The 21,743-nt window shown below is 53.1% G+C and overlaps 1 protein-coding gene across 1 annotated transcript in view; it reads right to left on the bottom strand.

Moving 5' to 3' along the window:
* Window positions 1-6,476: 6,476 nt before the first annotated feature.
* The window catches only part of CHCHD6 (coiled-coil-helix-coiled-coil-helix domain containing 6), a 224,515-nt gene continuing 209,248 nt past the window's right edge, over window positions 6,477-21,743 (bottom strand). Inside the window, exons 7-8 of the mRNA XM_081097138.1 lie at window positions 8,966-9,101; window positions 6,477-6,665 (exon numbers count right to left, since the gene is read on the bottom strand). Of these exons, the coding sequence (XP_080953264.1) occupies window positions 6,660-6,665; window positions 8,966-9,101 (142 nt within the window). The 3' untranslated portion in view covers window positions 6,477-6,659. The remainder of the gene's footprint in view (window positions 6,666-8,965; window positions 9,102-21,743) is intronic.

Genomic DNA, 21,743 nt, shown 5'->3' with positions numbered 1-21,743 from the left:
TGACTTTTCAATCACATGAGCCAACACACTCTTTTTGCTTAAGTCCATTTGTAGGGTTCTGTCACCTGCGCTAAAAGGGTCCTGACTGAGGCAGGGCCGGAGTAGGCCTGTCTGGATTGCAGTCTGCCCAGCTCTCCGAGATGCTGACTTTCCTGAGGCCCACTGAGCTCTGGACAGGAAGTGGGGAGAGATGGGGACTCTGAATTCCAGGTGCTCCACCAGCCCCCCTGCCCCTGATGTGGTCTGCACCCTTCATTGCTGTATGTGTTTTGAGGCTGAATAACCATGTAATTGGTTTCTTCATTCCGTAGTCAAACTTCAGCAAATGTGTTTTTTATAATTAGTTGATGTTTATTTAACGGGAATAACTGGCCCATTAAATTTAATGAGGCAGGTTATCAGGTATGAAGTGGAAGTGTTTTTCCTTAAGAGCAACCTGGGTTTGGCTGTGCTGGTTCCAGCGCCACAAAGAGGCTGGCAGCTGCCTTGTCTGGGAGTGGGAACCCCCAGGGAGTGGGGGTATAGGTGTCCTGTCCTCACTGGACATGGCAACCTCCACCTCTGACACTCCTGGGCTCCCAATGTTCCCCCATTGCAAAACATCTTGGAGCGTTGATTTATCTTGTCTGTCTCCCCTGCGGATCTCTAAGAACCTGGGGACAGCTCTGTTCTGCTCAATGCTGCACCTCCAGCACTAGAACCATGACTGCACATGGCAAGCATTCAATGCCAATACCTGTTGTGCAAAAGAGGAATGACTAAGGTGATCCCTGGGGGCCTCTCTCCTGGCGCACTTTGGACCCTGCCTTGTTCCTCTCCTAACTTCACTGACCGTTTAGTGGGTGGAAAAGCTCCTTATTCAAGGAGATCCAGACGCTGGGCCAGGTGGCCCTAGTGAAGACAGGACCCTGGGCATCCTTGACCGGGGCCCAGGCATGGAGGACTGCACCCACCAAGGGCATTCAGGAAAAGTTGAGCCTGGGGGCTATTTTATAAAAATGTCCATGTCAATTTTAAACAACAGAAAATATAGTTAAGTGTGTGTGTGTGTGTGTGTGTGTGTGTGTGTGTACACACACATAACAAAACAGAGCCATAATCCTGTCCCTAGAGCAGTGGTTCTCAACCTTCCTAGTGCCGCGACCTTTTAATACAGTTCTTCACATTGTGGTGACCCCCAATTTCATTGTTACAAACTGAACATAATTAAAGCATAGGGATTAATCACAAAAACAATATGTAATTATATATGTGTTTTCCGGTGGTCTTAGGCGACCCCTGTGAAAGGGTCATTCGACCCCCAAAGGGGTCGTGACCCACAGGTTGAGAACTGCTGCTCTAGAGAAAAGCACTATAACGTTTAGGTGTATAACCTTCTGGCCTTTTTCTTTGTGTGTATGTATATTTTTGCATATGTCTAGGTGATATGTTTTCATCCAAAGAATGGGTCAGACAGAATATACTACTTATTTTCTTAAAATAGAGCATATGGAGTTCCATGTTAAAAACTAACTCCATGTCACTGTTCATGTGGCTGCAGAGCTATCTTATGGATGTACCACATTTTGTTTAATGTATCCCCTATTGTTGGACATATAGGCTGTTTCTAGTACTTTGCCCTTGTAATAAGCACTGTGATAAATAAAGCAGTCACTTTACCTGGCCAACTCTGATTCAGTCTCAGATCCCAGAATAAGCCTCAACTCAGAGAAGCCCTCCCTGACCCCACAGCCTGGGCGCCCTGGGCCAGAGCTCCCGGGGCCTCTCCGTAGGGGCCTGCTCACAACTGAGCTCCACTGTCGGCTCTCCTGCTAGACTAGAAGCCCAGTGAGCGCGGATCAGGTGTTGCCCTGGTCTTCACAGTCACTAGGACATCGTAACAGTAACAGAGAAGCTGAGTCTGAGGCAGAGATGAGCCTGCAGGACATGTATTACGGGTGCCCTTGAGGTCAACACTCACTTGTAAGGGGAGGGAGCAGAGAGCAAGGGGACAAGCTGAGCTGCCAAGCAGTCTCCCTGAGGCCCTGCTCAGCTTTCTGGCCTGGACACCCTGGCAATAATCGAATGTAGCCCCTGCCCCTGGAGTGTGGCGTTGGTGAAGTGGCTCCTGATCAAAGGCACTTTCCAGAGAGAAAGAACTCAGGGTCAAGGGCTGTCTAGCCCAGTCCTGAAGGGGATGTGAGTGGCAGGCCTCCTGCCATCACCCTAATGAGCACTGAACCAGGGACACCTGCCCTCACCACTCCCTAGGACCGTGGTCGGCAAACCGTGGCTCACGAGCCACATGCGGCTCTTTGGCCCCTTGAGTGTGGCTCTTCCACAAAATACCACGTGCGGGCACGCACGTACAGTGAGATTGAAACTTTGTGGCCCATGCGCAGAAGTCGGTATTTTGTGGAAGAGCCACACTCAAGGGGCCAAAGAGCCACATGTGGCTCTCGAGCCGTGGTTTGCCGAGCAGCAGTTTGCCGACCAAAGCCCTAGGAGATGGCACCTGTGACTCTCTCCCTTGTAGAGATGAGGAAACAGGCTGAGGCTCAGCAACTGCGCCGCTCCGACACCCCAACTCATGATGCCTGGCGGGCACAGCAGAGGCGGAGCAGGGGCAGGGCCAACAGCCCAGGACACAGGACCTGTGCACTGATTTCCTACGAGCCAGCGGCCGGCCTTGGCTAGGCGGAGGGGTGCATGTTCTCAAAGCTCCTTTCTGCCCTGTCAGTCTTGCTCCGAGTATCTCACTCTTGCACCAGGGGGACACACAGTCGGTTTCAGTCTCCCTGCCAGCTGTCCCTGTGACTGTGTGGGCCCTCTGTTGCTCACAGCACTCCTTGTCTTGATGTCCACCTTGTGTGATAGGAACATGACCATTCCAGCTTCCTCAGTTTGCAGGTGTATCTTTTTCAATTTTTCTATTCTCAACCAACCCATGCCCTTGGTATTGAGGTGATGTCTTTTGTAAGCAACTGCAGATAGCATTGGTGGTGGTGGTGGTGGGGGGGGGGTGTGTGGTGTTGTTTTGTTTTTGTGTGAGTTTGTGCACTTCAAAAGGCTTTTGCTGCATTTAACCAAATGTGTCCTCCTAACAGGCCACGAGTCACCTTCTCTGGCAGCGCCACAGGGCAGGGCCCTCTCCATATCTGCAGTGACACTGCTCCCTCCTGTGCCCAGTGCACATCGGACATTCCCTCCACGCCCTGCTCTCACCCCCCATTCCAGCCACCTGCAAAGACTCGAAATGTCCGAGGCTGTGCCCGCATTAGGGAGGAACAGCAGCGGTCATGGGTAGGTGAGATGGCAGCGTGCGTGTGAGGCAGGGCCCCTTCCTCCCAATGGGAAGGAATCGGGACCTCAAAGGAGGGCCTGCCCCAGGGCTCAGATCCTGCCCTGGCACTGCTGGGCCTCCTCAGCTCAATAATGACATTGGAAGGAATGAACTCTGGCCATTTCTTCTGCCAGGGGCCACACTCCCCATTTGGGGAGCCCAGCGAGGGGAGCCCGTCAGCTGGGTCCTGGGAGCCTGGCCCAGCACATAACCAGGGACCCTGCTTCCAAAAGGAGGCGCAGCACCAGCACTGAGATCTGTAAAGTGTGGCAGTAACTGCGTCACTATTCTGCAGGCCCGTGGGAGACAGGTGTGGGAGAGTGCCTGGCACGTAGATAAGTGTCTGCTGGGGCTGATTGATAGTTGGCCACCATGTGCCAATACAAGCTGAAAATGCACACAGGTGTGTGTACATGCTGCCACTGGCACCCGCTACTCACACCTACCCAAGCATAGGCACACATGCCTGCTCAGTACAGCCCAAAGGTCATGCTGATGTGCTTCCTGCTGATCTGCATGTGGTCCTGGGCCTTGCGCCACTCCTCCATGCAAGGGGCAGCTCCGGGGCTGCCTTGCCCTCCAATCTCTGCTAGGTTCAGCCAAGGACAGGCACGAATAAATGGAGGCTGGAGAGTGGGAGGAGGGGAGAGCCCATAGGCAGCACCTCTTGCAGCAGCTGTGTCCCCTTGGTGGCCCCAACCCCTGGGGTGCCAGCTTCTACTGGGCATCCTGCCTCTTCCCTTTGTCCCTCTAGACCAGAGGTGACAGAATCTTCCCACTGTTACTAATTCCTGGGTTATAACACCATCCCATTTAGGGTTTCAGCTCCTCTATCTCCTTTGTGATCAGCTCCCTGCATTAAATTTCCTATGTTTAAATAATTACAGTGTTTTCTAGTGTCCTGGTTGGATCCCATATGCCACAGCCAGCATCATCATATTTAATCCCCCACAACCGGGCGGGATGGGTATTAACACTCCCTTTCAGTAGTCATGCAGCTGGGACCTGAGCCCAGGAATGTGAATGTCTGCCTCCAGGTCCACACCCTGCTGAACACACCCCTTCCCCACACAATGCTCTCTCAGGCCTGACTTTCTGTGAGGTTTGGCCATGTGGAGGGACTGGAGACATAGGTCCACACATAAGCGAGTCATGTATAGGTACATACACGTATGCACACAAAGCCTGCACCCTGAGCACATGCACCCCTCCCCCCGCCACACACACAAACACACACAGACACTCCAACACAATGATACAGATGGCTCTGGACACACATACCTCAAGTCCCCAGTAGGGGAGAGGTGGACATCAGGCAAGGGAAGCTCAGTTTTAGCTCTAGAGCAGCGGTTATCAACCTGTGGGTCGCGACCCCTTTGGCGGTCGAACAACCCCTTCACAGGGGTTGCCTAAGACCATCCTGCATATCAGGTATTTACATTACAATTCATAACAGTGGCAACATTACAGTTATGAAGTAGCAACGAAAATAATTTTATGGTTGGGTCACAACATGAGGAACTGTATTTAAAGGGCCAGAAGGTTGAGAACCACTGCTCTAGAGGAAATGGGCTAAGATCCAAGTAGAGAGAGGCTGGGAGCATTAGCAGGTGGTGAACATGGCTGGCTGCCTGTGCACACATACAAAGGCACCTAAACACATATGCACAGATAAACAGGTGCGTGTGGACTGTGCACATAGCCCAGTGTGTACACATGTACACATGTGCACACACATAAAGGCATACACACACACACACACACACACACACCGATGGACAGGTACACACAGACCCAGGTGTACACACAGCTGCCCTCAACTGACTCCTGGGTAGGAGGATGGAGTCTGGAATTATTCCTGTGAGATTTGGAAGTTGGACACCAGAGGCTTCAAAGGGAGTCTCAGAAGGGCCTCAGCAGTTTTTGGCTGAATGGCTACTCTGATGTCACTTAAGATAACCAGCCAGGCGACCTGTGACTCCAGCAGGCTGACCTTGCAGAGGGCCAGCCCCTCCCTGGGCTGCCAGCAGTCGGCTGGGAGGGGCTCAGGCCCTGACCACTCACTTTTGTGTGGTTTGGTAAATGAACCCAGAACTTCTAGAGGGGCCGCCACTATGTAGCCTGGCTGAATAAAACTGCTTCATGCGACTTGCTCAGATAACAGGACACTGCCAAGCCTCAACTGCCCACTGGAGCTTTGTGTATGAGCATCTAAGGGTGAGCAGAGATGTTTGGGCTGCAAAGCCTAAGTTAAGATTGCAGTCTCTTAGCTCCAGATGGCCCGGGGCTCTCCAAACAAACTTTAGCAGGAAATCCAAGGTCACCGGCAGTGTGGTCAGCAGAGCAGAAGCCCTGCCCCAAATTCCTCTTTCTGCCTCACAGAGTGCAGCCCTGGATGCTCAAGGCGCCTCAGCCTAGGGCCCTGCCAAAGGTCAAGGACTAGCAGGCCAGTGTTCGGACATCAACTTGAGTACAGCACATCTCAAACCCAGCTGTCATCTGCCCCCTTCAGTCCCTGTGTCCCTCATTTCAGTCTGTAGAATCAACAGCACCCAAGCCAGAAACTTGGACATCATCCTTGATCAAAACCAGAGTCCTGTCATTTTAGCTCCCCTGGCTCACCCCACCAGCCTCTTTCTGGCTTCTCATACTTCAGGTGGCCTGCCCCACTTGGGCCAACCCCTACTCTGGGAGTGTGGGTGGCATCACTCAAAGGGAGGAACTGAACGGTACTGCTCCCTGCTAGAGACCCCCCAGCAGTTTGGCCTGGCATCCACCCCCCGTCCCCACTTTGCTCTCTGCAAACACCCAGCTGCGCGCAGTCTGATCTCCCCTGAGCCCGCATCTGGGATCCCACTCTAAGCCTCCTCTGGCTTGCCCTGCAGTCATCCATCAGCTTCAGAAATGGAGCTCAGGCAGAGCCTCTGTCGGGAAGCTGGCCTGTTGTCCTGGCTCTGTCCCTAGAAAGAACCATTTCCCTCATATAATCTCCTACCTGCCCCTGTGGCCACAGCAGAATTATGGGTCCCACCTGTCTCCCCTGCTAAGCTGGGTGCTCCTCGAGGTGTGCAGCCTGTCTTGTCAGCCTACATTGCTGGGCCCAGAACAGGGCTGTACAGAGGAGACACCAATGACTGTCTGCCAGCTGTAGAAGTGACTGAAAACACAGACAGCTGCTTTATTTGTTTTTGGACAGTAGCACATCCTTCATTTCTTAAGCATCATGGGCACCTGGCAGAAGATGGCTGTGGTCGGGGGGTCTGGAGGCTGTGGTCCCATAATTGGTCTCTCTTCAGGGCTCCAAGTCACTGCCAGGGCCAGGAATGATGGCTGCTTCTCACCCCTACAAAGGAAAACAGGTCAGAGTTCAGGCATGGCCCTCTTCTCCCAGGAACCCTGCGCACGCCAGGCCTAGGCTCCAAGAGGGCGTTTAACAGAACCAGTCCTGCCCAGCTGGTTCTGCAGCCTGGAACTGGCCTCTTCACCTCCACGCACAGTTCTCACTCAGCACGTGCTGCAAGGACCAGCTAACATGGACCCTCCACTCACCTGACCTCCCGCCCTGAAGACAGATGGGCCTCAGCTCAGTGCTCCTCAGCGCCGCCCGGTCTCCCCTCTGTTCTCTCAGAACTGCCTACATGAAGCCACTCGAGGAGCATGTCCCGGACTCAGGCTTTCACCTGCTGTCCACATCCACGCGCGCTGCCGCCACCGGGCTCGGCAGGTGCTGCACAGGCAGGAGCTTGCCCATGCTCTGAGAAGTGCCTCCCGCACAACTCCCAGCAAGGAGGGCCTCTGTCCTGTTCCTACTCCCTCTGCCAGAGACACTGCCACCTGGCCGCTTCTGGAAGCAAATCACTGTTAGAGCCTTGAACTCCATCGCCAGCTCTGCCAGGCTCCTCTGCGGTGGAGGCTGGCAGGGGGCAGTTTGAGTTTCTCTGGCACCGGCTGCCTTTCCCATGCAGGGCACAATTGGAGGGTCTGGTGCTGAGGCCCTTCTGGAGTCAGGTTGAACTTGCTTTTCTGGGGGGAGGGGAGGCACAGGTGTGGGAAAGAGGGAGCCAGTCCTTGCAGTGCCCCAGTCTCTCTCGGGCAGGCTGGAGCTACAGAGAGCACGCTGGTTAAATGCAATCTGCCTTCCTTTGTGATCATACCTTGGCCTTGGTGTGGGGGGCAGGGGGGGAGGGTCTGGATGAGAGAGGGAGGACAGAGATAGGGCTCTGCTGGGAAGCCAGGGGAGCTGCCTCAGTCCCAGGTCTTTCCCTTGGTACAAATAACCTTCGTTATGTGGTGAGCAGGGGCTTGGAAGGGCCTGCCAGGGGAAAGGCACTCTGCAGACTTTCACAAAGACCTCGGCAGATGCACAGGGCACGGGAGAGCCTTCCTTCGGTTCCATGGCCCCAGTGTGGTCTAGCAAGCCGCCCAGCTCCAGGCACCTGCCCTCAACAGGGCTGCAGCAATGGTTGGCTGTCTTTTCTGCTAAACTTGAAGATGAGCAAACAGCTTTCCATGCTCCACAGGGGAGAGGAAACGACTACCTCTCCAGGCGTTGCCCCCACCTGATCGGTGCGGACCTGCTGATGGGTTCCCTTTGTCTCAAAGCTACACTGGGCAGGTATGAGCTGGGTAGAGCCTGGAACAGGCTGACAGAAAAGTGCGAAGGGCTCTAGTGAGGTAAGGCTGTTGAGCACAGAGAAACCCTTGACTTCTGATCTTAGGCTTTCTACCACCAGAACTCACAGCAGCTTGTCTCCTACTTGGGCAAAAGAGGCTTTTCCACAGGAAAAAGGCCCCACCCCACAGCTCTTTTAACAAACACACCAGCCCTCTGGTGATTCTGAACCGAAGTGTTCCTAGGTACGTGTGTGGGGGAGCTATGTCAGGGTGTGGAAGGGCCGGGTCCAGTCTGGAGCAGTGCACTTGGGAAGGGGATGGAACGGTCTAGAAGAGGGACAGGAACTGGGGAGGTGTGAGGAGGGGAAGGGAACTGGTTGGGAGAATCAGGAGGACAAGGCCCTAGGACCATGTCTCAGGAGAGATGCTGCCTGCCTCAACTGTCTAGGACAGCCACAGATCCCTGAGACCTGGACCCATGTTACCCCTTCCCTCTCACAAAGGCTGGGTCCTGCATGCCCCTTCAGACCACCACAGGAGTGGGGTGGGCAGTGGGGTACTCTCAGTCCGCTCCTCCTCTGAGGCAGGCCACACCCGCGCCTCTACCTCCAGAACCCCAAGGCTCTTCTCCTTCCACAGAGCTTACCTACCTTTTCCATGATCTCCACCCTATGCCATAGGCCCTCCTCCGTGCTCCCAACCCCAAGTGCTCAAAGGTAAGAAATGGGTGGCATACACATGCTCTTAACTGGCCCCCCTGACTCTACCCAGTGCTGTCCCTGGACTTGGCCCAATGCCCACAGGGCCCTTTTCCTAGTCTAGATTTCCAAGAGGCCTGTGGGAACAGCAGGGCAGGACATCTAAACCAGGAGGCGCCTGAGGGCATCTAAGGCCTATGAATCCCTCCCTGTGTGAAAGGCAGAGACCTTGAGGTTGGAATGCCTGATGCAGCAGACAGAGATGCAGACAGCTGTCAGCTCTGCAGTGCCCACCCCCACGCCCCCAGAGCCCAGAAGCCCCAGGCTTTACCTTGTGGGCGGCACTCACACAGTGCTGGTAAGCTTTGACCAGGTCCGAGCACAGGAGCACCTCATGCAGGTGGTTGCGGTAGCAGTGAAGGATCTGAGCCTGCAGCTCTGAGCACACGGGCTCCAGCCTGCGGGGCCTGTGGGACAGAGAGCAGGCAGGCCTGGGGCTCCATCCCAGTGCACAGGGGAGGGAGAGGGCTCACTCGCTCACCACCATGGCTTGGCAGCAGGTTCCGCACCTCTGCTTCCAGTAACTCCTCAGAGAGAACCAGGGGGCCGCAGGGGGTCTAGGGCTGTGGGAAGTGGGCTCTTGCCCCAGGGGAGAGGAGCAGCCAGCTAGAGGACTGTGGTGCTGACACTCTCACCGCCTCCCAGGGCAATTCTGGCCCGATTATGACCATGTAATTATACACATTATAGCTACTTTCTCACACAAAGTTGTTTTTCTGATTTAAAAACTAATGCATGCACAGTGGAGAAAACTAGAATACTATGGAACTGTCTAAAAAAGAAAACTGTTGAGAATCTCACTTCCTAGAGATAACCACTACAGTATTTTGGGATACTTTATTTTTTTTCTTTCTTCATTTTTCAAAGGAGGTTTAGAACCTACACAAACTTAATTTTTTCTTTTTTAAAATAGGAAACAAAAAATATTTTTATTGAATTTCTAGGGGTAACATTGGTTAATAAATTTATACAGTTTCAGGTGTACAAGTCTATATAATACATCATCTGTATAATGTGTGTTCACCACCCAAAAGCAAGTCTCTTTCTATCACCATTTATCCGCCCTTTACCCTCTCCTACCTCCACTCACCCGTCTTTCCCTCTGGTAATCACCTCACTGTTGTCTATGTCTATGAAGTTGTTTTTTGTTTGTTTGTTTGTTTTTGCTTAATCCCTTCACCTGTTTCACCCACCTCCCCAAACCCCCCCCTGCCCTCTAACATCCATTAGTCTGTTCTCTGTATCTATGAGTCTGTTTCTATTTTGTTTGTTTCTTTATTTTGTTCATTAGATTCCACATATAAGTGAGTTCATATGGTACTTGTCTTTCTCTGACTGGCTTATTTCACTTAGCATAATACTCTCCAGGTCCCTCCACGCTGTCACAAAAGGCAAGATTTCCTTCTTTTTTTTATGGCTAAGTAGTATCCCCCTGTGTAAATGTACCACAGCTTTTTACCCACTCATCTACTACACCATTATTATTTTGAGATAACTCAGACAGTTACGAACATAAAGGAACAGAATACTCAGCTGCTCAGGAAGTAAGACACCAGGATTTACGGTCACACTAAGAATCTGGAGGTGGCACTTCCGGTGCTGCTGTACCATCAATGAGGCTGCCCCAGCCAGATCGCCCCTCCTTCCCCTGCACCAAAGCAGCACGGTAGCTGTCATCTCAGGTCTGTTGTTCACACACATCAGCTTTCTCCTTCTCCACTGTGTCAAAGCCCACTCCTAACCCATCACTAACGAGGGGAGTGAAGTGACTGTGTTTAGGTAAGACTAATAAGACTCAGGCCCAGAGCTTGTATAAAAATGACGATTTGTAAACTACAGAAGCCATGCCATGCCAACTCAAAGGTTTGTGACTTGGAAGGTAAAGGGTGTGCGGGAGAAGCGACCTTTCCATTTCCAGGAAGGAGGGAGCAGGACAGCCCGGTAGGCTGTGAGGCCAGGCTCTGCCCCAGCAACACGCGGTTCCATTCTCGCCCTTGAGGACACGGTTCTGTTCATGTCCACACAGCACGAACGAGGTCTTAGAGATTTCTTATTGAAGGAAGACACATGGGGTTTCTTCTCGGCACATGGAGACAGATGAGCTCCTCAGATCAGGGATCCTCTCACTGGGCAGAGTCACAGGGACAACCAACAACTAGGGTACAGTGGGGTGACCACCTGATTCCTCCAATTCTTGTATGTGAAAACTTTTTGACATGAATGTGTCTAATTGCAGGACTTTAAATATGGACTTTTGGCCCAGCTGGTATGGCCCAGGAGTTCATGGTTCAATTCCGGGTCAGGGCACATGCCCCGGTTTTGGGCTCAATCCCAAGTAGGGGGCTTACAGGAGGCAGCCGATCAATGATTCTCTCTCATCATTGATGATTCTATATCTTTCCCTTCCTCTCTCTGAAATCAATAAAAACATATTAAAAATAAAAACAATGGACTTGAGGACAGCCAGGCTCTAAATGGGCATTCTGCCTCGGGTCAGTTCTCTGACTGCTTGCTGCTTCAGTCCCAACTGTTCCAATGTTCTCTCTCAGGAATGACATGAAGTCAGACCTTTGCTTCTGCCCTCCATCCCACTGCCTTGCCCTCCTTGTTTTAATCTCTGGTTCTCCATTCTCTGGAGGCGTGGGCCTCTCCTTTCCCAGTACAGACCTGCCCATGCAGGGTGCGGCCTGGGAGGCCATGTCTTTCCGTGGGCGCTCTGCTGGCATCTCTGCTGTCCTTCACACCGGCCTTACTCTGCTGTTTCTCACTGGGCACTGCCTCTGAAGCAGAAGCGCCTGAGGGCACAGGTTTTATTGCACCCTCCTTTGTACTGCCTTGAAGCAGCACCCCACCATCATGTGACTCCCAGGAGGGCCTGTTCCTGGCTACAGCCTGGTTGCTGGCAGGCCCAGCAGGCCTCCTTGGTTGGGGAAGCATCGGGCTCCGTAGGGACAGCTGTTCTGAGCTGCAAGCGTGTCCAAGGCTTACAGGTCTGTGTGGACAGGTGTCCTGGAGGAGGTCAGGTGGGGTCCAAGTGGCCTGAGCCAGGTGGGGCAGCTGAGTCATCCTAGAAGCAGAGCCCTGACCCCGAGAGCCGTGCCCTCTCCACCTACAGCAGAGGCGTGGCTCTCACGTTTCGGGTCATAAATAGGCAGAGCAGTTTCTTCATAACTCGTCCCTCTCTCTCTGTCCCCTCCTCATTTGGTTGCAAGTCCCTGGACAAGGACCACTGTGCGTTCTGAGGGCAGCTCTCACCAAACACTTAGTGGGCTCCCAGCTCAGGAGAAACTGGGCCATGTCGAAACCCAGCCCCTCCACCCCAGCACCACCTCTGGGACTGCAGAGGCCTCCGTCCTCAGGGATTTATCAGGAACAATATGAGGAGACAGGATGGCAGGCAAATGTCAACTGGAAGAAATTTCACCCATTTGCCTGCAAAACAGCTCTGAATGAGGTCTGACAGGGAGAGCACAGATCGACAATACAAGGCTTTCTCAGAGCAGGGCAGGGCTAGGCCTGTGGTCAAACCATTCATGAAAGTAGGTGCATTCTATCCAAGCACAGCCTTGCCCGGCCCTGGTCCATGGTAACCTGCTTAAGAAACTGCTGATTTTCAGAACATTTAGTCTTGGGAACAGCTGCTCTTCAAATGCACACACACAAAAAAAGGTATCTGTTGTGTTCTGTGAACTTTCAGGGATTGAGATAAGTCCTGTTCACCCGTCTAAGGGAGTCCGCTGGCTCTGGGGGTTTAACATCACTCAAGTCCGAAGCCTCGCATGCATTGCTAAGGATGCTGCTCACCTCCTAGCCCCTTACTTTCTTCACCTGCACAATGGGGCAGTGCCTGCCGGAGGCTGCCGAAGAACAGGGGAGCATGCTGTGAAGTACAGCTCTCACTAACAACCTGGCTGTCCATGTGGAATATCAAGGCATGGAGGGGCCGGTGAACTGGGAGGAGCTGAGGGCGGGAGGCTGGGGTTCCTGGTGGCACTTGGTGCAACAGAGCTGAGACAAGGTGGCTTTGGGGATCCCTGTCTAAACATGTCCCTCTCCCTATAACCTAAGCTTCCATATCATTCCAGACCCAGTTCAGAGCTTGCCCAGGCCTCACTGGTGCCTCTCTCCCTGGAACCTTGGTGCCTCTTTTCCCCAGAACTAATCATGGCATCCCTTCTCTAAGAGCCAGCAGACCTGAGCATGGCACCCTGTGGGCCAGCGGGGAGAACACATGTTTGGGGGTCCAACAAACCACGGCAAGGCTCTGCCTTCATTACTTTCATGTGTGTTCAGGAGTCAGATGGAGAGGAGAAACCCACCAGGAGGAGCTGCTTGGGACTCAGAACCAGCGTGGGCTTCTGGTGTCATGGGCACTCGGGAAACTGGCTGACTGCTGCTCCAGCAGCACCAGGGGCATCCATAGTCTGCCTCACCAACAGCCCTGAGCATGGGCCTGATGGCCACAGGTGGGCACAGGGTAGCAGAGACCCCCGATTCCAAGAACTGCCCTGTTCACTCAGACAAAGGCCCTTCTGCTGATCAGTCACCAGCGTCACGATGCAGACGCGGGGGAGTAAGGGCCCCCCAAAGGCTAACAAGGCTGCATCGATGACATGATGACTTCTGGGCGTTCAGCATCATTCAAGATCCCCTCCCTGGGCACCATTCCACCTCCTAACCACTGCTCCCCACCCCGTCCCCTTTGGGCACAAAAATCCCTTGCTCACTTCCTTTGCCAAGAAGGCCCCTGGGCTAGCTCATCAACTACTCCTGCCAAACCCCTAACTTAACCTCTCACCATTCCAACAATTAACCCTCTGGAGCATAAGACCTCCGTACCACACAGGCCCCTGGAGCCTTCCACCCGAGCTTCCATTACCCTGACTGCCATGTTCTCAATGGAATTTACCATCTAGCACCAGGGATCCAACTCCCCCTCCCTAGTTCCTGTCTTGGTGAGTGGTATCACTATCCCTACAGTCACCCACCCCAGTTGGAGACCTGGAGTCATTCTAGATGCCTCCCTCTGCCTTCATTCTAGATGCCTCTCTTGACATCTGTATTTAGCTGTGTTGTTGAAGTCACTGTGCCACTAGTCCAAATGCCCCACAAGGGCAGGCTGTGTCCCCAGCATCTCACAAGCTGGGCAAAGGCATTGGTTTCAGGCCTTTGGTGGCCTGCTAGCCTCTTGGCCTCACTCCCACTGTCCCCCAGGCAAAGCTGCACCAGGGGGAAGCACCCAGAACATGGCCTAGGGACCCAGGCTCCTCCCATCCGTACCTGCTCCTTCTCTCTTTTCTCACTGCCCCACCCATGGGACAGAGCTCTGAACAGCCTTTTCTGATTGTAGGAGCCTTCTGTTTGCCCTCACCAGCATGCACATCACCGGATTCCACTTCTGCCTATCTGTCTGCACACACGGCTTGGAGCTGCATGCGGAAAGCATGTGACTGGGTGTGCCCTGAAGGGAGTACCCCATGTGAGGCCTCGGGAGGAAGGGAACTTTATGAAGCAGCGACTGTGCACCATGCTCATCCACTAGTGCATCGCCACCAGATGAAGCAGATGTACCCTTTACAGCTTCCGTGGGGCTCTGCCCGTCCCAGTCCATACCATCGAGACTGGGCTAGGACAGTCCTGTCCCACAGCCTCATGGGCCCAATGAAAGGTACAGGGCTAAAACTGTGCCCCCACAGGGAAGAATTAAAAGAAGACCTCCAACAGCCATGGCCAGGAAGGAAACACACCTTGATGCCATTTGAACTTCTTGAACGATTTTTTGCTTTTCTGTAGCACAAGCTAATACACTCAATCTTTGGCTTATGTTAGCTGGGACTGAGTGTCTGTCACTTGCAGCCAAAATGTTATCTAGAGAAGATAATGTGGTGAGGTTATGGGGTCAAGGGCTCCTGAGAACTATCTGTACGTATGCTGGTCAGTGGGTTGGAGAGTCTCCCCCGCAAATCATGTCTTTCTTGGAACCTCAGAATGTTACCTTAATTGGAAACAGGGTCGTTACAGATATAATTAGTTAGAATGAGGTCATTCTGGGGTAGGGAGGGCCCTTAATCTGATATGACTGGTGTCCTTATAAGAAGAGGAGAGACACAGACACACAGAGAAGGCCACAGTGATGACAGAGGCTGAGACTGGAGTGATACGCCTACAAGCCAGGGAATGCAAGGAGCTTGGAGAAAGATATGGAACAGAACCCCCGTCCTGCTTCAGGGAGAGCCAGTCTGATTTTGGTTCTTTGTCACAATAGCGCTAGGAAATGCATGCGGTCAGCCACGGAGGAAAGGGATGGGACCTGACCTCCAGAGGCAGAGCTGGAAGTGTCAGACCGGTGGAAACTGGTGGTAGGCTGATGCATCACTAGTCACCTTCTAACAGAGCAACATGCGAGCTTCTATGACATAAGGTTCCTCGGCCACAGCAGCTACCCCTTAAGGAGTATCCAGCGAGTGCCAGGCTCGGTGGTCTGCACAGTGTCTGGTCTCTGCCACCCCTGCAGGTCACTGTCTCCATTTAGAGAAGAACTGGTTCCTCTGACTTGAGTCCTTCATCTGATTGGCAAGTGAAGAAGCTGTCATTCATAACCAGGTCTACAGAGCTACCCCCTACGCTCCCACGAAGGGCCAGGGGAGGTGATAAGGGGCACGCTTTTATCTTGGTGAACAGTATAGAAGGAAAATCCAGCCTCATCTGAGATTACATCTGGATGGACGTGTGGTCCTGGTCATTTGAGCACCAATATCTGTAGGACCTACTGCGTGCCAGGTCCTAGGCATATCCACAATAGCCCTGTGAGTGAGGCATCGCTGTCCCTTTCTGTGGATGGGGACACTAGTCTCAGAAGGTTAAGTGACTTAACCTGAGGTCACACAACAGTGATATGGAGTCACTGAGGATAAGAGCCTGGTGTGTTTGGCTCCACAGCCCTTGCTATCCACACTCTGTCCATCTTAGCTCCATTCTGCCTTTTGGAAATTCCCAAAATATTCCAAAGAAGAAACAACCAAGAAAGAAACAAAACAACAAAGAAGAGACAAAGACACTTGCCCCAAATCACACAGTAGTCAGGGCTGCTGTATGGAGACAGAAGTTTGCTGACTCAAAGTGGGAAGTGGAAGAGGGCTGGCAGGCCCAGATCCACAGGAGGGAGCGTGAGGGAGGAAGGTCATGAATGTGTGGCCACGCAGGGAGGCTGAGAACAAAGAGCAGCATGAACTGGAAAGGTGAGAAGGAAGCAGCAAAGGAAGTGAAGGGCCCCGCCAGTGCTGCTGGCCTGGGCGGTGGGGACAGCATCTCTAGCCCCTCAGCTGGCAGGGAAGGTCAGCTGCCAGAGTGTGCACCGCATCCTCTTGTGAGCAGCCCCAAACCCTCGGTGTGCTCTCTTATTTTATTTAATAAATGAAATCACATCAACTTCTCCTTCTTCTATTATCACGGCTGACATCAATCTGATAATATTGGCCTGGTGTGGAATTGGACTATTATATGTCCTCCTGATTATTTAATTTCAGAGAAACATCGGCAGGGGATGACTATATAGAGCAGGCTTTTTATTACAGGCAGCACTAAGGAGATCGCAAGTGAATTAGACATTCATCTTTGTCAGCTCCAATCTAGCTGTTCCGGAAAGGTTTCGGCTTTAACCCGTAGCTAGGGCTGAGGTGCTGACGAGACCAGTTGGTTACGGAGGACTTGGTTAACTGGCTGCTATTGACGATGTGCCATTCAGCCTGGGTAAGTGGAACCCAGAGATCCCACCATCGATCAACGTGCCACGTGGGATGACTATCAGCTGCTGAATGCGGGCCTCCAGCTGCCCCCATCCCTCGGGCTGGAGGCAGCTATTCCAGGAGGCAAGGCCTTGGCAAGGCAGCCCTTCCGCTGAGAGCGGAGAGAGGGCTCTGCTCACAAGAGGATACAAAACACCAAGTGGCCCCTGGCTGCTCTCAGTCGGTGAAGGAGAGGCTGCCTGTGACAGAGTTCTTTCCCGGGACTATCACTTCAGGCACACATGCAGGTACACACACACACAGAATGGGGAGGGGCCATCCCTGGCCTGGTTCCTTTGTTGAAAAGACAACAGAGGATGCACAGTTTCCCTTAGGGGTCCCTCCAGCTTCACTAGACGTGTGGGATGGACACAGGCTGGCACCTTCTAGGAGCCTGTGATGAGGAAGGAAACAGCAGGGTCGCAGTGGTGTCTGGTGCTTGAGGAGCACAACTCCGAGACCACCTGGGGCTGAAGAGCTGTCTGGCACTGTTTCTGCCATCGGAGGCCCATATGCAGTCCCTAGGCGGCCTTGGCGCTAGGGTGGGGGTCCCAAGGCCCCAGCTGTGTTTTGCCTGGGCTGCTGAAGGCTTTCAGAACACCACCTCCTCCAGCATGGCCCTCGGTAGAGGCAGGAGCCAGCATGGGTAACTGCATGGAGGGCCTCCAGGATCCCAGTCTGGGAGAAGCCACTTCTTCCCTCCCCACACCCCCCTTTCCGTCTGAGCCCTCATTGCCTCCCATCAGGGCAACTTCAGTCAGCTCCTGACTAGTTTACAACCCTCTGCTGGTCTGCTCCCAGCCTAGCTCCTGGCTAACACCAGGTGGAGGGCCCTCTCTAAGCATGACAATGCAGGTGCCCTGGCCCAGGGCTTCCTGCGGAAGGATGGCCAACTGTCTGGGCCTGCCCTGCTAGCTCCATGCTTCAGCGCCTGCCATGCCCACAGGCAAGGCTCCCAGCTCCACTCCCCTTGCCCTGTACCTCCTGCTCCCACAAAGCCTCAAAGAGCCTCTGATGTAGCAAAGCAGAAACCACACAAATAAATGTGGAGCTCTGAACCGGAGAGGAGGCATGCAGCACAGACAGGACTCAGCCTAGGTGTCGCCCTGGACAAGGGACCAGAGGAGAAGGAGGCTGCCGGAAGGAGACAAGACTGGCACTGGGACCACAGAGGTGGAGGACGGAGTCCCGCTTACTCTGGCTCCCAATCTCTTAGGTGCCTGTTTTCACTCTCCTGTGTTCTCTGTTCTAATTCAGACATCCCACCACTTGTCATGGGCTCTGCACTGGTTTCCTAGCATTTCCCTGTTCCCTCCAGTCCACCTTGTACTCTGCCGCCAACAGGACTAACTTGCAATTAGACTGTGAGTCAGGCCCCAGCTTGACTCCTACTGGATTCCATCATTTCTGTGGTGCTCAAAGCCCTTCTGCCCTCCTGACCTTGTGCTCAATCTGCTCTGCTGCCCTGCAGGGTTCTTGTCACCTCTAGCCCTCATCTCTGCTCTAACACAGGGACCTGCTCCTGCCTCCTGGACACACATGCTCTCTCAGGCCTCAGGGGCCCAGCACATGACTCCCTCTGCTCCCATGCCACTGCCTGCCATGCCTCTGGCCACCAGGCTGCCTGGCAGATGGAGCCGCCTTCATGACAGCCCCATCCCCTTTACCTGCAAAGTCCCCAGCCACTAAGGAAGACCAGGTGCTTCTGTGCTACTGATGCCAGCTGAGGGCCACCTGTGTGTCCATGCCATGCTTGCTGCTCTGCCTGCCAGGAGCCTGCCTGTGTGACTCATAGTATGCAGAGCTCTCATGGCCATACTTCTGTTTGTTCTCTGGCCTGTATACTCCTCCCACTGCTCATTTATTCCCAGCACTGGTCAGGGCTGCACACAGCAGGTGCTAAATAAATAGGTGGTGAGAGGATGCACAGTGGCCGACCTCTCAACGTGCCCCGTTTTTCCAGGCTACACCTTGGCTCCCACCCTTTCTTCTCTGGAACAGCTCCCCCACCTCTGCAAGGTTTGTACAAGTGCCATTTCTGCAGGGATGCTAGCCACGCTGCTCCTCCCCAGGCAGGCCACAGTGCCCATTCTGCTCTCTCACAGCGCCTGTGAGACAGTGGTCCTGGGTGGGCATGCTGCCAGCCTGCTTTCCATCCAGTGTGGCCTCTGCTCTGCTGCCCTGCTTACCTGCAAGGGTGCTGACCATCACTGACTAGGGCACCGAGCACTTGTGGCCAGACCTGTGTGAAGCCATCTCCCCTTGGCCTGGGAGTGTCTTAAGGGCAGGATCCCAGTTTATTACCTGTTCCCATAGGCCCTCACCTAACATAGCAGATATTCCACAAATCAGTTGCGGTAGTCAGGGCATCAGTCAGGAAGTCTCTGGGGCTGGTTCTTACAGTGTCTCCAGACACAGCCCACATCCTCCTGACCCGCTGGATGTCTGCCTGGTCTGGCTCGGTGCCTTTGTAACCTGGCAGGCTGGCCTGGGCTATCCACCCAAACCTCCTGAGAGTGTGTCTGTCCTTAGCCACTGCACCCTGCTTTCCAGCCTCCTCCTCCTCTTTCCTGCGCCCTATCACAATTCACTCTCCTGTTGCTGGCTCCCTCAAATCCAGCCTGGGCTACGGCACCCCACGTAGCTATCCTGTGATTCCTTCTTACTACCCCCAATGCCCCAGCTCCGAAGGAAGGCTCCCAAGGGCCCAGCCCTTGCTGCTCCTGCTATGTTCACCCAGCCTCAAGGTGAACCACATGGCCCAGGACACTGTCATAGCAGCCACGTGCTCAACAGTTATCGGGAATGAACATACCAAGGCCTCCCACCCGTCCACAACCACCAGCGGGATTCAGGCAGCCACATGCGCTAAGACACAAAGCCTAGGCATAGGAATGCTGACGCTGCCCCTGCCAGCCTGTCACTCAGTGCAAGAGTTCCCAGTGTCTGTGCTCTGGTGAGAGCTTCCCCCCACAAGTGACATGGGGACAGAAAGGCCAGAAATGAATCGGGACCCAGCCAGGTGAGCTTCGGACAGAAACACCTTATTGGTCGTGCAAGCAGGCCTGGGTCAAAGCCACACCCGCTCCTCTCTGGGGGCCTTCCTCACAGATGCTCCTCAGGTCTGGCTTCCTGTATTCCCTTTGCCTAGTGCAACCCAAGCTGAAGTCTTGAGCCCCTCACATCCCCAACATGCTTCTGGGCTCCTCACTGTCACCAAACCCTCTACTTGGACACCTGGGCTGGGCCTCAGGAACACCCTCCACACCTCTTCCTGCTTGCCCCTCATGTCCAGCCTGCACAGGCCATAGCTTCTCTCCTCCCACCACCAGAGTGGCCTCATCTCGGGTCTCCTCCGATCTGCCCCCACCTGTCCATGAACTCAGGCTCTCCTGAAGCTCTGCTCACTCCCTGAGCCCACCCGGAGGGCCCCATTGGAGCCCAAGATAAATGATAACTCTGAACCGTGTCTTCTTCCACCATCCTTACACAGAGCGTTTCCTCTCAGCCTAAGTTGTAGAAATGTTTTATCAGTTGAAATCTTACTCAGAATCACAATGAGTAAATAGATTAAGGGAGCCTCCCCATGAGTCCCTTCCCTCAAACTATGGTCTCCCCATATATTCAGACACTGAACAGCACAGAAAATCATGGGGGGGGGGGGCTTCCTTTGGCTAACCCCGGCATTTTGCACAGGGCTCCTGAACACTGGGCCTGATTCATTGTGTAGGTAAGGAAAACGATGACGGCCAGACTCCCTGTACAACGACAGTGATACCTCAGGAGGCAAAGGGGATCCCCAAGGGCATCACCTGTCCCTGTACCTCAAATTTCACCAAAGGCAAATGTCATCAAATGTCACAAGAAGGGAACTGTGGCATTATCCTTTGTGTAAAAAGCACCCAGAAAAATTGGTCTCATCCTTTAACATCACAACTTGGTATGATCACAGAGTCAGCTCTGGTTCAATGGAGTCCAATGAGACGCCTGACACAACCTAATCAAGGTGAGGAAGCCCAACAAGCAAGGTGGGGGGACATGGCTCCATCGTGCAGCCATGCAGTGGGGGCAGGAGGCTATGCTTCCATTTCCCAGCTCCATCCACCTGAAGTTACTGAAGGACTTGAGCTCTTTTCAAAACACAAAGAATGGATGCTTTTTCCACCCCTTTGCTTTCCCTTCCAGCAGAAGCTAAAAAAACAGATGGTGAGGGGCCACTGGAGAGTGGTGGCTATGGTGTGCCTACAGCTGGAGCAGCGGGCAGAGATGCAGAGGTGATGGGTAGAAAGGCAGCCAGAGCAGTCGGGCAGTTGATTACACTGAGCACAAAAGTTCAGTGATTGAACAAATAAGTACATATATTGAGGATACTGGGAGCCAGGCCTCTGGCTCTCTGAGAAGGGATCTCAACATAGAGAAGGCTACAAAGAACCCAAGACATTAGAATTAGAGGTATTAGTGTGAGCTTTACATACACAGACAGACACGACATCCTTATAGATGAATGCACATGTGTATGTTACACACATATAAACATCTACTATGCTTGTACATATCCATATTCCTAGCTCTAGTCCCTGAGAGTACCTAGAAACACTGACACTCTAGTAGCAATGAGCACACCCAGTGCCCAGGTCCTGGTTTCTAAATACCACTCTCCCGTAACAAGAACAGAGCTTCCTGGAGAAGTGGCCGATTCCAGGACTGGGGCCGGGAAAGAACAAGATAATCCAGGAATACCTTGTGCCAGAAGGTAAAGAAGTGCTCAGAGGATGAAGAAACATACCAAAGGACAGAAGTATGTTTGAAGGGCCAAATCAAGCACATTTTGAACATCAAAATAAATTAGAATATATATTACAACTCAATGAGTAATTGTGAATTCTTGACTCTTTATTAACATAAACAAACTAGAGGCCCAGTGCACGAAATTTGTGCACGGGTAGGGTCCCTAGTGGCTGCCGGCTGGCAGCTGGGGCCTCCCTTCCCTGGCTGACGGCTGGGGCTTTCCTTCGTTCCATGCTTCCCCCTGGTGGTCAGCACATGTCATAGCGAGCAATCGAACTCCCAGTCAGTCGAACTCCCGAGGGGACACTTTGTATATTAGGCTTTTATATATACTAGTATAGATAAGTAAATACCTAACTAAATGGGTGAAAAGAGAAAACTCCTCCTTTAATAGAATGTCAATTCACAAATGTAGAAGAAGCAATGGGAATAAACCATTTAAAACCATTATGGTGGTGGCTGACTCAGGCAAGAGTC

The sequence above is a fragment of the Myotis nattereri genome, assembly GCF_964212035.1.
Source record: "Myotis nattereri genome assembly, chromosome: 8".
Lineage (NCBI taxonomy): Eukaryota > Metazoa > Chordata > Mammalia > Chiroptera > Vespertilionidae > Myotis > Myotis nattereri.
The sequence above is the reverse complement of the archived record's forward strand: the minus strand, read 5'-3'. Positions and strand labels throughout refer to the sequence as shown.